Below are 12,937 nucleotides of genomic sequence, written 5' to 3'. Positions count from 1 at the left end.
CAACCCTCATCATCATCATACTGCCCGATAATATCCATAAACAGCTCCGCATCATCCCCGCCCGCCTTAATCGTCTCCCTTTGATACCTCGCCCTGCCGGCAGGGCCCTTCCACGCGAGAATGTCGGCGTCGTCCAGCCGGTCGCCGTGGGTCGACCGCCGCCGCCGCCGCTTGCTGTTCTTGCTGGCGGCCAGCTGAGCCTCCATCTTCTCGTGCAGACGGGCGTCGAGGCGTTCGCGGCTGGTGAGGGTCGGGTCGGTGGAGCGGCCTCGGGGTGGTTCTGGTTCTGGTTCTGGGCCTGGGTCTTCTCGGTGTTTGGCGATGAGCGGGGCGCCGCCGTCGCGGTCGCTGAGTAGGGCGCCTCCTCCGTCTCGGTCGCTGAGCAGGGCGCCGCCGTCGCGGTCGAAGTAGCCGGCTCGGCTGGTGTTCATGGTTTGGCTGCGGTCGAGGTCGCGGAGCCGGTCCGTGTCCCTGCTCCTTCCCCTATCTGTTCTTCCACCCCAGTCCGTCCCTCTACTCCCGACCGGGTCGGTGGCCCGGCCTCTTTCCCTGCTCCTGTACCGCAGCACTGACACGGGCGGGGTTGGAGATGGACTCGGTTTGCCGCTGACGTTGCCTGAGGTGACTGGGGAAGTGAGTGGTTGGACGGGAGGCACAGAAGAGTTGCGGCGGGTGCGCAGATACGAGGTCTTGGGTTGCTGCGACTGCGACTGCGACTGCGACTGGGGGCTGTAAAGCTGCTGGTGGCGGGTCGTGATGGACGCGGGGCGCGCTGACCCGGATCCAGGGCGGCTTGGGATGGACTGGGACGAGGCGGACCAAGGGCGTGCCGTGACGGATTTGGGCCGGTTCGAGACGGATTCGGCTGAGACGGATCCTGGCCGTGAGGCGGACTGGCGCCGGGTGGAGACGGATTCGGGGTGAGTCGAAAAGGATCGGCGCCGGGCCGAGATAGGTTCGGGACGCCTTGAGGTGGATCTGGCCCGATTTGAGACGGGTTCGGCCGGGGTAGGTTCAGGGAGTGCTGAGATGGACCCAGGGCGTGTTGAGATAGATTCGGCCGAGTTGGATTGACTCTGCGCTGCGAAAGATTCGGGCCGTGAAGTGGATTGACGCCGAGTCGAGATAGACCTGGGGCGTGCTGAGATGGGCTCAGGGCGTGCTGAGATAGGGTCCGGGCGTGGTGAAATAGGTTCGGGGGGTGATGTGATGGATCCAGGCCGGCTCAAGATGGATTCGGCTGAGATGGATTCGCGCCGGGTTGAGACAGATTCGGGGCGAGCCGAGGGGGGTCCGGGGCGGGCCAATCCGGGGCGGGCCAATCCGGGACGGGCCGTAATGGATTGAGGGCGCGGCGTGGTGATACGCCGTGGTTGTGTTCGGAAGGAAGTAGGGGGTGGCCTCCTTTCTGAACGAGCCGGGGGTGGGGGAAGGGGCTTTTCCAGGCGTTCAGGTCCATCAGGTCTAGAGGTAGCCTGGCGGCTAGGTTGTGCTTCGTCATAGATACCCATATGGGAGGGCCAGATGGTCCGGATGGTGTTGGAGGGCGAGGGGTCTCTTTGTCTCTGCTGCAACGACTGGGGAGATGTTCTGGGAGCGTAGTGCCTCAATGGCTCTTGTTGCTGCCCCTGGGGACTGAGAATGCCAATTGGGAAAGCCGGATTTTGGCTCCGCTCTAGCGGCGGGGGAGGCCGCTGGGGCATGTAATGCCTCGGCGGCTCTTGTAATTCCTCCATGGGAGTGGAAACCTCAACTCGGAAAGTAGAAGATTGACGTCTCTGTTGCGTTGGCGTGTGAGTTTCTCGGGAACCGTGGTGTCTCAGTGGTTCTTTTTCATGTTCCGTGAGGGCTGAAACCTCGACTAGGAAAGTAGAAGAATTTCGCCTATTCTGTGACAGTGGTGATGGTCGTTGGGGCGTGTGGTGCCTCAGCAGTCTTCGTTGCTCTTTTGGATCTTTTGGATCTTTTGGATCTTTTGGAGGGGTGCCTGTCTCGGCTCGGAAGTTGGGCACAATTGGGCGACATCCCTGACCCACCCTCTCGATATCCTCCTTCTCCTGGGCACTAGTGTCCACTAATGCCCTCTGTGCAAGCCTCGGTGGTGCTTTTGGTGCCTCTCTTCGGTTTGTATACTCCAGGTACAGGCTGAAATCCTTTTGGCAATCTAGATAGGGACAAGTCAGGGGTAAAGAGCCCCCAGGAAAGAAGTTGCGGCAATAGGGGCAGCGACCGCGCCGGTATATTTCCATGCGAACTAATTGCTCCATGTCAACCGTCAATTTCTCGTCCTCCTGGACGCACTCACCTCCGGTGTATCGCGGTGCAGAAACTGGGTTACCCCTGATGGCGTTTGGGCTCCGGGGTTGGCTTGTTCGCGACGGCGACCAGACCGAGTCGGAGAACAAGGGGGCCGGGGCAGGCGAGGCCGTCACAATACCATGGAAAAACGATGGCACATAGCTTTGGTCCGTGCCGGGTTCCTTTCGCAAAGGCCCGTCCCGTCTCGGCGGCGCCGGCTCTGGGGGGTGGGTGTGTTGTAGCCCCGGTTGCTGGCTACAACCCCCTCGTCCCACCCCCTGACCGTACACAAACTTCCCACCATAGAGCCGGTCGAGCGCATCCTCATCGTCATCACTGTCTGTGGCAATGGCCGAGTCATCCTGGATTTCAAGTCTTGTTAGGTCGACATCTTGCATGTCAAACCACTCTGGTGCTGCCGGTGTCATGTTCTCCAACCGCCCCGGAACGTGCCGAAGAGAAGAGTTACGTACCATATACGCTTCCCAGTACTGGCCTCTTGAGGGAGGTATGAGTCGCTCCTTGGCCGATGCGTGCTGCCACCTTGTAATTGCGTTACCACATTCGACTTCAGTGGGCGCCTCAATGGGGGTGATGAGCCGTGTCGGCCGGTCGGGGGTGTGGATAACCTCAAATTCTCTTTCTGCTTTCTCGTCAGTCTTGCTCTTGAGCCGGCCCAGCTCGCGGAGCCTTTGCGAAAGGCTAGGGGTCCGGCGGGTTGTGCTTGTTGGCTGTATAGCCATCACCAATCCCGAAAGCGGTAGCAGAGAATCGGGGGTTGGTTGTGTTGGAGAGCGGTTTTGCCAGGGTGCACAGTGAGTCGGGGCATGTGGCGATCGAGGCACTTTTTAATACGAATAAAGAAGGGGGCAATCAAGTGTGTTCTTTGTATTAGGACGTTCCATCATCGTTATCGTTTATACAACTAAACAAGCACCCTCTCTTTGTCTCCAAGCGCTTCATGTTTGACACCCAAACAATGGCATAGGCCGCGCACAGAAGTGGCGGCATATGATGCCACGAATCCATCCCAACCCCAAATTTGCCAAGTTAAAGACTCACCGTCACAGTCATGTGGTTACTCAACACCAGGAGGACAGGAGGTAGCCCGTTACAGAGGACCTCGACGTCGGACAGATACGCCAGGCTGGCCTCCTCGCTCTGGCAGGTGTTCTCCTGTGGAATGGGCAGCGTGGTCAGCATCACAGCCGTGTCGCTGCTGTGTTGGCGCATGAGCTCGTTCAAAATGAGATGCTGAGCCCGGCTAGGGAGATCATTGAAAGAGAGCGACAGCCCCTGCGTTGAATAGCTTGACCCGTTTTTGCTGTCATCCTCGGAGAGCTGATACGAGGCCAGGAGCCCAGGGATGTTGAGCGAGGTATCGCCGCCGCTGTCGGACCCTTTCGAAATCGAACTTCTCCGAGATATTGCTGGCGACTTGGCACCTGGTGCTAGCTCTGCGAACGAAACCCGCTTATCCACTGGAGTCGTCGTACCGGAACCGGTTTCTGCGCCAGTGCCCCGTCCGTACGATGATTGGCGAGACAAGGCAGGCCGCTCGGTGCGAGCTTCCGTTTCGGCAAACATAATCCGCGGCCCTGTGCCATCCTCGTTCGTAATCGTAGTCTGGGGGACCAGGTTGCTTGAAAACCTCGGGGCTGAAGAACCGTGCCTTGAGAGTGTTGGCCGTTCTGGTTTGAGAATGCCTCGGGGGGTTTGCGACGACGCCGACCCCTTTCTGTTGTGCCTTGATGGCTCTAGTACTGTGTCCGGCATGGTTCCATAAGAGCCTTGCATTGGCGACTGCGACCCCTTCAATCTCTTCTCCCTCCGGGGGCTCTTTGCACGAGCAAATACATCGGTGAAGCTCCTTCTCCGGCGAACAGTGGTCAATAGCGGTCGACGGGAAGCGTCTTCCCCGGAGGCGCTTTCCACATCAGCGAACTGCGCATCCGTTTCCGATGAGTCACTGTCCGAATCGCTGTCAGGGACGAGATCCGAGTCCGAACTGTCAAAGACGCTAAAGGGTAGATTTTGAGTATGAATCCCCATGTTCACGCCCCATTTGTTCAGCTGTGACATCGACGGCTTTTTAGGCAGCTCAGGGAGTTGTGCCAGACTATGCCGCCTCCGATTGATGCCGTCGGAGGGACCACTGTGAGGGTTGTATAGCCCTGGTCTGCCTGAAGTAGACCCCATGACCTGGGCTATTGATGCGAATTCCTGCGCCTCGGTCATGGAGCGGCTGCCCCTGTAGGTTTGCAGATCCTCCCACCACTCCTCCTTCTTCAAGCATTCGTTGACAAGGTTCTCTGTTTCCGGGTTCGTGAAGTGGCCGTGGATCACGGTTTCGTAGGTCGAGAGGCTGCCTGAGGCAAGGTAAAACACCAGCACCTCAGCATCAATCCTCAACTTATCCAGCAGTGCCTTGACTCGGCCCCGCTCTTCCTCAACCTCGCTCTCGTACTCGACAAATACGATGACTCGCATGTTGTAGGCTTTCTTCCACGCTGGCACAGTACGGAGGATATACCCCAATTGCAAAATCAACGTGTCTACCCCCGGTAAGCTTCGAGCCAGGTCGCCGATCGGGGCTACTCACATGTATCAAAGTTTGTGGTGAGAACGTTCTTCCCATCCGCCGTGATTGCTGCTGACATTTGAATCGGCCAGAGGTCGATGTACTTCTTCGTGTTGCTCCCGTCTTTCCGAGGCGTTTCCAAGGTTTCGAAGCCCTTGCCGATGGCGACATTCAAGCGATACCGCAGCGCCAGGTCCTCAAGGATAGTGAGATAGCTCGTTACCGACATCATATCTTCATTTTTGATGGAATCGGTGGGCAATATACCCTCCAGAATCCGCGAGGAAGTGTCTCCCCTGCGTCTTCTTCGTATTTTGGGACCCGCTTGAGAATCGCCTTGTTGCGGCGGGACAGGTGAAACTGGTGCTTCGGGAATTTGAGAAGCGGGCTGGGCGCGGCGCAAATCATCCATGTTGTAGAAGCCCATAATGGCAATGTTTGGCCGCATGCCTCCCAAGCCGGCTGAGAGGACCAGATTTCTTACGCCCCATGTTATGGTAGGAGACATGGTCAGCTGTACAAACGCTTTAATCCTCGAGTACTCGGAAATGTATTTGGTCCACGCGGATTGTTGTAGTTTTGCCTCCGTGACGCCTGCTGCGAAGTCATCAGTGACGATGACGTGCCCCAGAATGTAGAGCGCCCCTTTCTTCAGAGAGTTGCAGAACTGGATCAGCCGAGTTTGTCTCCTGGGGTTGTTGATGAGAAGGATAATCTGTGGTCTCCAGAATTTGATGTGCTCCGGCTTTAGGCGCAGAAGATACTTCCTCACTTGGTGGTAGATTAGGTTCTGAGAAACATCGCCCCAGTGCTTGGGCGGGCTCAGGTAGTGGATGAGGAGGAAAAGGAAGACCAAAAGGCAGACGGCAGTGGTGGCGTATGTTTCGTCAATGAAGAACATGGCAGCGGCTGAGAGGAGGCTACCGACGAACGCTGTTTGCCAGCTAAAAAACTTGAAGCCTGGACGGAAGTTGGGGGCGGATCCAATCTTAAGGAGGAAACACGCAAGGTTCATAACGAAGAAGGTCATCTAGCGGGTGTTAGGTTGTCTATCGTCCTTGGTCACGGTTCGCGGTTCTTACCTGATATCCCATGGAAATAAGCGTCGCAATCTGATTCAAGTTGGCAAACATTGCCATTTGCGCGGCCACATAGGTGAGGAAAATGGCGATGATGGGTTCATCTGCCTTCTTCGTACCCTTTCCGAAAACCGACAGGCCTGGGAACAGTTTGTCTCTCGCAAGAGCCTGCATGAGCTTCGCAGACCCAATGACGCCCATCAAGGCAGAGAAGAAAGTGGTCGCCAGTTCTCCGGCGAAGACAATCGGGGGCCAGATATTTGTATCTTGGATGATGTTGGCGTTGAGGAGAAACGAAGCATGGGTTGTACTCGAAGCCAACGCGAGGATGACGAGCAAGTAGACAATGAATGTCGAGAGCATGGCCCAAAGTGTGCCAGCCGGAATCGCCTTACTGGGGTTTCGCAGGTCCCCTGACATAGACGCACCAGCGAATATGCCAGAAGTTGCGGGGAACAGGATGCCAAACAGGTCTCGGAAAGTCTCGAACCCCTTGAATTCTGTGCTGCCGGAGTGAGGAAGGAGGTTGGATCTCAGAGTGGCTAGGCTGGCTCCTGTAAACTCGATCCCCCTGTCTGGATCACTAAATGCCGGCTTCACGAGTGCGGAGAGAGGTATGCTGAGGGTGGAAATAGTCAAGACAATCAGCAGAGCGTTGCTGGCTTTGGAGAAGATGGCGCTGCCAGCAAGACAGAGTCCGGTGCAGACCACCAGCGCCATCGTGCCGAAGAAATAGTCCCACCAATACCCATCAGGCATGGTCTCGCCGAGGTTCAGCTTGATGCAGTCGATAAGACCCACGACATTAAGGGCCGTGTTTAGCACCTGGGCGAGGTAGAACAAGACGCCAATGGAGCCTCCAAACTCAGGTCCTAGAGACCTCGAAATTAAGTAGTAGGCACCACCTCCTTTAACTTCTCCGTTAGAAGCAATGGCTGAGAGGGAGAGCGTTGTAACAAAGTCAACGGTGTAGGCGATGAGCATGAGGCCTGGTCGTGTCAGTATAACCGTATTCCATAGCATCTACCAGGGGGGAGGGGACATACCTAGTATGCCAAGTAACCCAACTTGCCCCAGGATCAAGCCGAATCTCAAGAACATAAGAATGCTGAGAATGTTGAGGCAGACCGGGATGTAAACACCGGACACCACCCCCAACTTGTGCCTCTTGGTGAGAGACTCGGGCTCCATGTTGGGCGGTGTTGACGTAAAGATGCTTGGAGGAGCAACGACGTCAAATTGCCCGTAGGAAACAGTTCATGGGGAAAACAAGCAGCGGCCTCTCAGTTCATAACCAAAAAATAAAAGAGAAAACGAGAGGTCACAGAAAGACGCTTAGCAGGCAAGTCCTAGCTGACCTCTCGGAACTCTAATCGGCTCTTCCTTCGTTGGCCCCTCTCAAGCGCGCCGTGACCGCCTTTCAGCCCCCCCAGTTTCAGGGTCAAAGGCAGCACCCAGAAGTCTTCATGCAATCGCTCCACCACAATGAGAATCGATTTGAGGAGAGCGCAGATCGTCAACTCCACAAAGAGGGGAAGAGTCTGTGGAGGGGATGGTCTGAGACCGCAGCAAGGCAGTCTGCAGTAACTTGAGACCGGCAGGTTAGTGATTGATCAGGGTGGTGGGCTTGACTCGACGTTGGCCACAATCGCCGGCCAACAGGGACCAAGGGATCACGGGCTAAATTGAGTTAGCGGTTAGGTAGCCAAGGGCGCTCATTGCCTCTTCACACAACCAACGGCCGAAGACCGACGAAAAAAAAAAAAAGAGAAAGAAAAGATGAAACTTGAATTTTGTGTGTACCGTCTGAATTCAGTCCCACGCTTCGATCGTCGCTGCTCATGTTTGGGGGGAAAACGACGTCATTTGGCAGGGACGACCGGGAGTCTCTCCTCCAGGCAGGCAAAATCCATGCAGACAGCCAGCGGCAGGCACCATTCCGAATCAAGTGTTGGCGTCTGGGCCCCAGGCTTGGCAAACAAACCATCAACCCCCGTGATAGCGGATTGGCAGAGCAAGGCGTCACAGGAGAAACAGAAGAAATAGATGTATTATGTTTCTGGAATATGCCTTGGTGAGGCTAAACCCTGATGATGGTCTTTTTGGAAGACAGAAGGGTCTGTTATTGGTGGTTTGATGCATGTGCATCTAACATGACATTGAATTTGACGAAAAGGGAATGCCGAACCTCTCTTATCTCTGATACCGGATGATACACACTGTGTTGGTCACAGTGCTTCCGTTGCTGATCGCTTTATCGGAGCCCTCATTGGCGCGGGGGTTCGTCCCCAGCGGCCTGTGGAACCGATTTCCCAGCCTCAGCCCGCCAGCCTTGGCCCCTAGGACAGTCATCACCGGGCCGTCAGCAGGCTGCCCAAGCAGATCGGTCCCCTATTCGCCGTGTGTCAACTCTCAATCGGCTCCTTCAACAGGTCACAAGCCACAGTCAGGTGCTAGTCCCGAGAGCCTCCTTGTCCTCCCCTGCTGGTCCTCCGTTAGAACCGAACGGCAACGTGCTCATCAATATTTTGCTGTTCGCTGTTCGTTCTCCTGCCGTTGAATCAATTGTCACAATTAGGCCCGCCGGTTGTTTACTCAGTGGGAGAACAGTTGCGGCATCGGAGACGACTCGAGGCTCCCGACCCACCGATCCCCGACCGCCGAACCATCACTGCGATTGTCACACTACCAAGGCATGCGATAGTGGTTATCCAGTAGTTATCAACCAAAGCAATCATGCCAGACTCCATCAAGAATTCACCTCCGCCTATACAGCACTTAGGGACATCACCCGGCTCCCTTCGTGGCCGCTCCTATGACCGCGCCGAGTCCACCGCCCGCCTCGCTTCCCCGGTGACTCTCGGGACGTCTCCTGCGGTACGCTCGCAGCCATCAGCGGGCGATGATTCTAGCAGTGGCGGTCTGACTCCCCTCCCCGGGCCCGGCTCGCACGTTGCTGGCCCGGGTGTTTCCGCCCTCGCCGCCGCCCTCTCCAATTCCCTGGGCGCGTCACCGCCACGATTCGGCACGCCGCCTGTCCGCACAGCCTCCCCCGCCCTGGCTTCCGTCAATGCCCCGGCCACCGGGACACCTACAAACTACGGCTCGTTCGATGGGAGGAAACAATGGGGCGGCGCATACGAGGACCCAGAAATCATCAAAAGACATTTGGTGCGGCCCGGCGATGGGTCATCAGAGGATGTGACGAGAAGGGCCAGCGATGGTTCCAAGGGAAAACAGCCTGCCGGCGCGACGCAGTCTACCCTGGACGAGGAATTCTCGAGCCTGCAGTTACAAGGCGGCGACATCACTCGGCCAATCTATAAATGGACAGAGGAGGTGGACCAGCGGGGCAAGATGCAGCGCAGCAAGAGCTTCAGTGTCGTGAGGCCGGACCCGGAGACCGAGGAGCTTGATATTAACAACATCAAGGTCCCCGGAGGCTTCCGGCGCAACTTCATTCGAAGGGCCGCCAGGGACGGGGATGATGCGGAATATGGTTCGGGCAGTAGCCAGAACCAGGCGCCTCAACTCTTTACGAACAACTTCCTTGAGTTCTTGAGCTTGTACGGCCATTTCGCTGGTGAAGAGCTCGAGGAAGATGACGAGGCGTTGGGTCCCGGTGAATATTTCACTTCTGGCAGTGAGGGTGACGTTTACGAGTCGGGCTCGGACGAGGAGCCCATGGAAGAGAGCGCGCTGCTGACACCGTCACGGCGCAAGAGGAGGAGGAAGCACCGCGGAGGTAGCGGCCAGAACAGCCCCATGAACGCGGCGCTACTCCTCCTCAAGTCCTTTGTCGGGACCGGTGTCCTGTTCCTCCCCCGTGCCTACCTCAACGGCGGCATGCTCTTCAGCAACCTGGTTCTCCTCTTCGTAGCGGCGCTGAGTTACTACTGCTTCGTTTTGCTGGTTACAACGAGGCTGAAGGTCGACGGCTCCTTCGGTGACATCGGCGGCATCCTCTACGGCAAGTGGATGAGGAACCTGATTCTGGCTTCCATCGTCATCAGTCAGCTGGGTTTTGTCGCGGCCTACATTGTTTTCACCTCGGAGAATCTGCAAGCCTTCATTCTTGCCGTGACCGACTGCAAGACCCTGATACCCGTCACATGGCTCATCATCATGCAAATGGTGGTGTTCTTGCCCTTCTCCCTCCTCCGCGACATCGGGAAGCTCGGCTTCACCGCGCTAATCGCCGACGCCTTCATCGTCATCGGCCTAGCCTATCTCTTCTACTACGACATCCTCACGCTCAACACGGAAGGGCTCGCCGACATCATCATGTTCAACCAGAAGGACTGGACCCTTTTCATCGGCACGGCCATCTTTACGTTCGAGGGCATCGGCTTGATCATCCCGATCCAGGAGTCGATGCGCCACCCCCAGAAGTTCCCCAAGGTCATGTTCATCGTCATGGTCATCATCACCACGCTCTTCGTGGTCATGGGCGCCGTCTCGTACGCCGCCTACGGCTCCAAGACGGAAACGGTGGTGCTGCTCAACCTGCCGCAGGACGACAAGCTCGTCAACGGCGTCCAGTTCCTCTACTCGCTCGCCATCCTGCTGTCTACGCCGCTGCAGATCTTCCCGGCCATCCGGATCACGGAGAACGCGCTGTTCACTAAGAGCGGCAAGTACAACCCGTACATCAAGTGGCAGAAGAACGTGTTCCGCTTCTTCGTGGTGGCCCTGTGCGCGTTCGTCGCGTGGTGCGGCGCGGATAACTTGGACAAGTTCGTTGCTCTGGTCGGCAACTTTGCCTGCATCCCGCTGGTGTATATCTACCCGGTGAGTACCTCCTAAGACCTAAAACCTTCTTGCCTCACCCATGTTCCTGTGCTAACTATGATGGTATTAGCCGATGTTGCACTACAAGGCGGTAGCCAAGTCGGCCCTCCGGCGGTGGTCCGACATCCTCCTCTGCATCTTTGGCTTCGTCGCCATGGCGTACACGACCAGCCTGACGGTCATGAGCTGGGCCAACAGCCCCGGTGGTGGGCTGCCGAGCCACTGCGAGGGAAAGGGACTATAATGGGGTAGAATGGGGCAGAGCAAGGGCCCTGCGTAGGTATACTTGACGGCTTGGATTGAGTTGAAGGTCATTTTTTTATCTTCTGTGGTTGCGAGATACCGTCGCTGAGCATGGCACTTGCTGGCGTTTTTCATTTGCATGGGCGGAGCTGGGTTCAGGGCAAGTTTTGGTTGTTTCAGGCATCTCATTGTGTAGTTATATGTTGGTAGATGGCTAAGAAGTACCTAGAGAGACAAGGATAGGGATACACGATGGTCATAGGTGGTAGAAGAGATTGATGGGGGTTGTCATGAGAGTGTGTACAGTAGAAGGCTCATGCCATCTGTGCATATAGCGGAGATACAGCGGAATGCATGTGCTATCTTATACTGAGATTCCTGATCCCTTGATGTTGTTGTCTTTCTCCACACTTTGTTGATCGCCTTGCTGCAGGCCACACTTGTTAGTCGCCACGAGCAGGCACGTGCACGGACCAGCACTGGGATCCTCGCTTCTTGTTGACGTGCCTTGACTGTTCCTTTGAGAGCTTCCTCATCAACTGTGAACCGAACCTCCACCTCACTTTGTATCACGACCACATTGCTTCAACCACCTCCCTTATTACCTTGCTCACCACCTTGCTCGCCGCTTTCCCGCCTTTCACCAATATCAATATTCTCTCAGCATCATCGTTGAACAATAGAATATTGTATACATTCTTTTCGCCACGATGAACGCGCCCGACAGGTAGGCCAACCATCTTTCTTTACAGTTTCTTCGATGGATTTTTGGGGTTGGTGTGAAAGGGGGTGAACGCTGCAGCAAAGGGACTGGCCTTGGACAAACATTTTGGTGTTAATGGGGTTTGGGGAGGAAGTCGAGCCCTGGAATTGTCGTGAGTCGACCGACATGGCAACAAGAGAGATGGAGGGGGATGGACAGGGGAGGCTTTGGCTTTAGTGTGGCCCTCAGGCAGTCGCACTTTCCCCAGCAAGGCGTCCATCACGAACACAGTGTACGATGTCATAGTCTGCACCGCAGGGCCCGCGTCAAGACAGGAGCCCATCAAGCCGCGGGCGATGGGCGGCCCATGCTCGCTGTTTAGGGCAACCGGCCCTGCACTCTTCAACTTGTTTGTTGGGCGATCGATTTAATTACTATTTCGAATCCCCTCATTCTCATTTCGACACAAAAGTCGAGTAGCATCAGCTCGCAGAGGCTTCGACGACTGGGATCTATCAAAGCAAATCGATCTTCATCAAAATGGCTTCGACTAACTTTAAACACGACAACAACCTCCAGCACGGGTTGGGCTTCCTGTACTAGCGGTCGTTTTTGCCACTCCGGTTGGATTCTTGCTAACCAGGCCCGATTTTAGATTCGAGCTTTTCGTTCTCGCTGACGGCGAGAAGAAGATCACCGAGACAGTCGTGAGCGGTAGGTTTTCGCAATCGATATATCCCACCACTAGCACCGCAATCTAACCACTTACCAGGCATGTCCAACTGCTCCGATTTTCTGATGCTTAAGGAAGACCACACCCTCGGCAATCTGCTCAGCGTCTACCTTAAGATGGCACCTCACGTCATGATGGCAGCCTACAAGAGTAAGTTTCCCGTCACAACAAACACACACACACACCCAAATCGCAATCAGCTCCAGTGCTAACCCCGCACCACTCCAGTCGGCCACCCTAACGTCCCTGAGGTTCAGTTGCGCGTCCAGACCGACGGCACGATTACCCCGCGCGAGGCTCTCATGACCGTCTGCAAGCAGCTGGTCGCCATGTACGGTCAGCTCGGCCGCGAGTTCCAGAAGGAGCTTGCTCTGCGCCAGTATGCCGACCAGGGCGAGAACGCTGGCGGCAACTGCCCGGTGGCGCTCCTGGTGGTGCCGGTGTCGGCTCTCGGCTGCTGGCTCGTCGGGTCAGAATGGTTTCTAGAGGATGAAAGGGACGGTGACTTT

The 12,937-nt window shown here is 56.2% G+C and overlaps 3 protein-coding genes across 3 annotated transcripts in view; 2 read left to right on the top strand and 1 right to left on the bottom strand.

Moving 5' to 3' along the window:
- Positions 1–7,149, bottom strand: part of CHGG_07227 (uncharacterized protein) — a gene marked incomplete at both ends in the record, with an annotated part of 7,396 nt that extends 247 nt beyond the window's left edge. Inside the window, 6 exons of the mRNA XM_001224882.1 lie at positions 5–2,660; positions 2,772–3,029; positions 3,361–4,808; positions 4,901–5,909; positions 5,962–6,947; positions 7,005–7,149. Coding sequence (XP_001224883.1) covers positions 5–2,660; positions 2,772–3,029; positions 3,361–4,808; positions 4,901–5,909; positions 5,962–6,947; positions 7,005–7,149 — 6,502 coding nt within the window. The remainder of the gene's footprint in view (positions 1–4; positions 2,661–2,771; positions 3,030–3,360; positions 4,809–4,900; positions 5,910–5,961; positions 6,948–7,004) is intronic.
- Positions 7,150–8,694: 1,545 nt separating this feature from the next.
- CHGG_07226 (uncharacterized protein) lies at positions 8,695–10,993 on the top strand (the record flags this gene model as incomplete). The annotated part of the gene is made up of 2 exons (XM_001224881.1): positions 8,695–10,749; positions 10,820–10,993. 2 exons carry the CDS (start codon positions 8,695–8,697, stop codon positions 10,991–10,993), a joined length of 2,229 nt encoding a protein of 742 aa, XP_001224882.1.
- Positions 10,994–12,469: 1,476 nt separating this feature from the next.
- CHGG_07225 (uncharacterized protein) overlaps positions 12,470–12,937 on the top strand; it is a gene marked incomplete at both ends in the record, with an annotated part of 3,950 nt that continues 3,482 nt past the window's right edge. The window contains 2 exons of the mRNA XM_001224880.1: positions 12,470–12,578; positions 12,657–12,897. Coding sequence (XP_001224881.1) covers positions 12,470–12,578; positions 12,657–12,897 — 350 coding nt within the window. The remainder of the gene's footprint in view (positions 12,579–12,656; positions 12,898–12,937) is intronic.

This window comes from Chaetomium globosum, genomic scaffold, assembly GCF_000143365.1.
Source record: "Chaetomium globosum CBS 148.51 scaffold_5 genomic scaffold, whole genome shotgun sequence".
Taxonomy (NCBI): domain Eukaryota; kingdom Fungi; phylum Ascomycota; class Sordariomycetes; order Sordariales; family Chaetomiaceae; genus Chaetomium; species Chaetomium globosum.
This window is presented reverse-complemented; position numbering and strand designations above follow the sequence as displayed.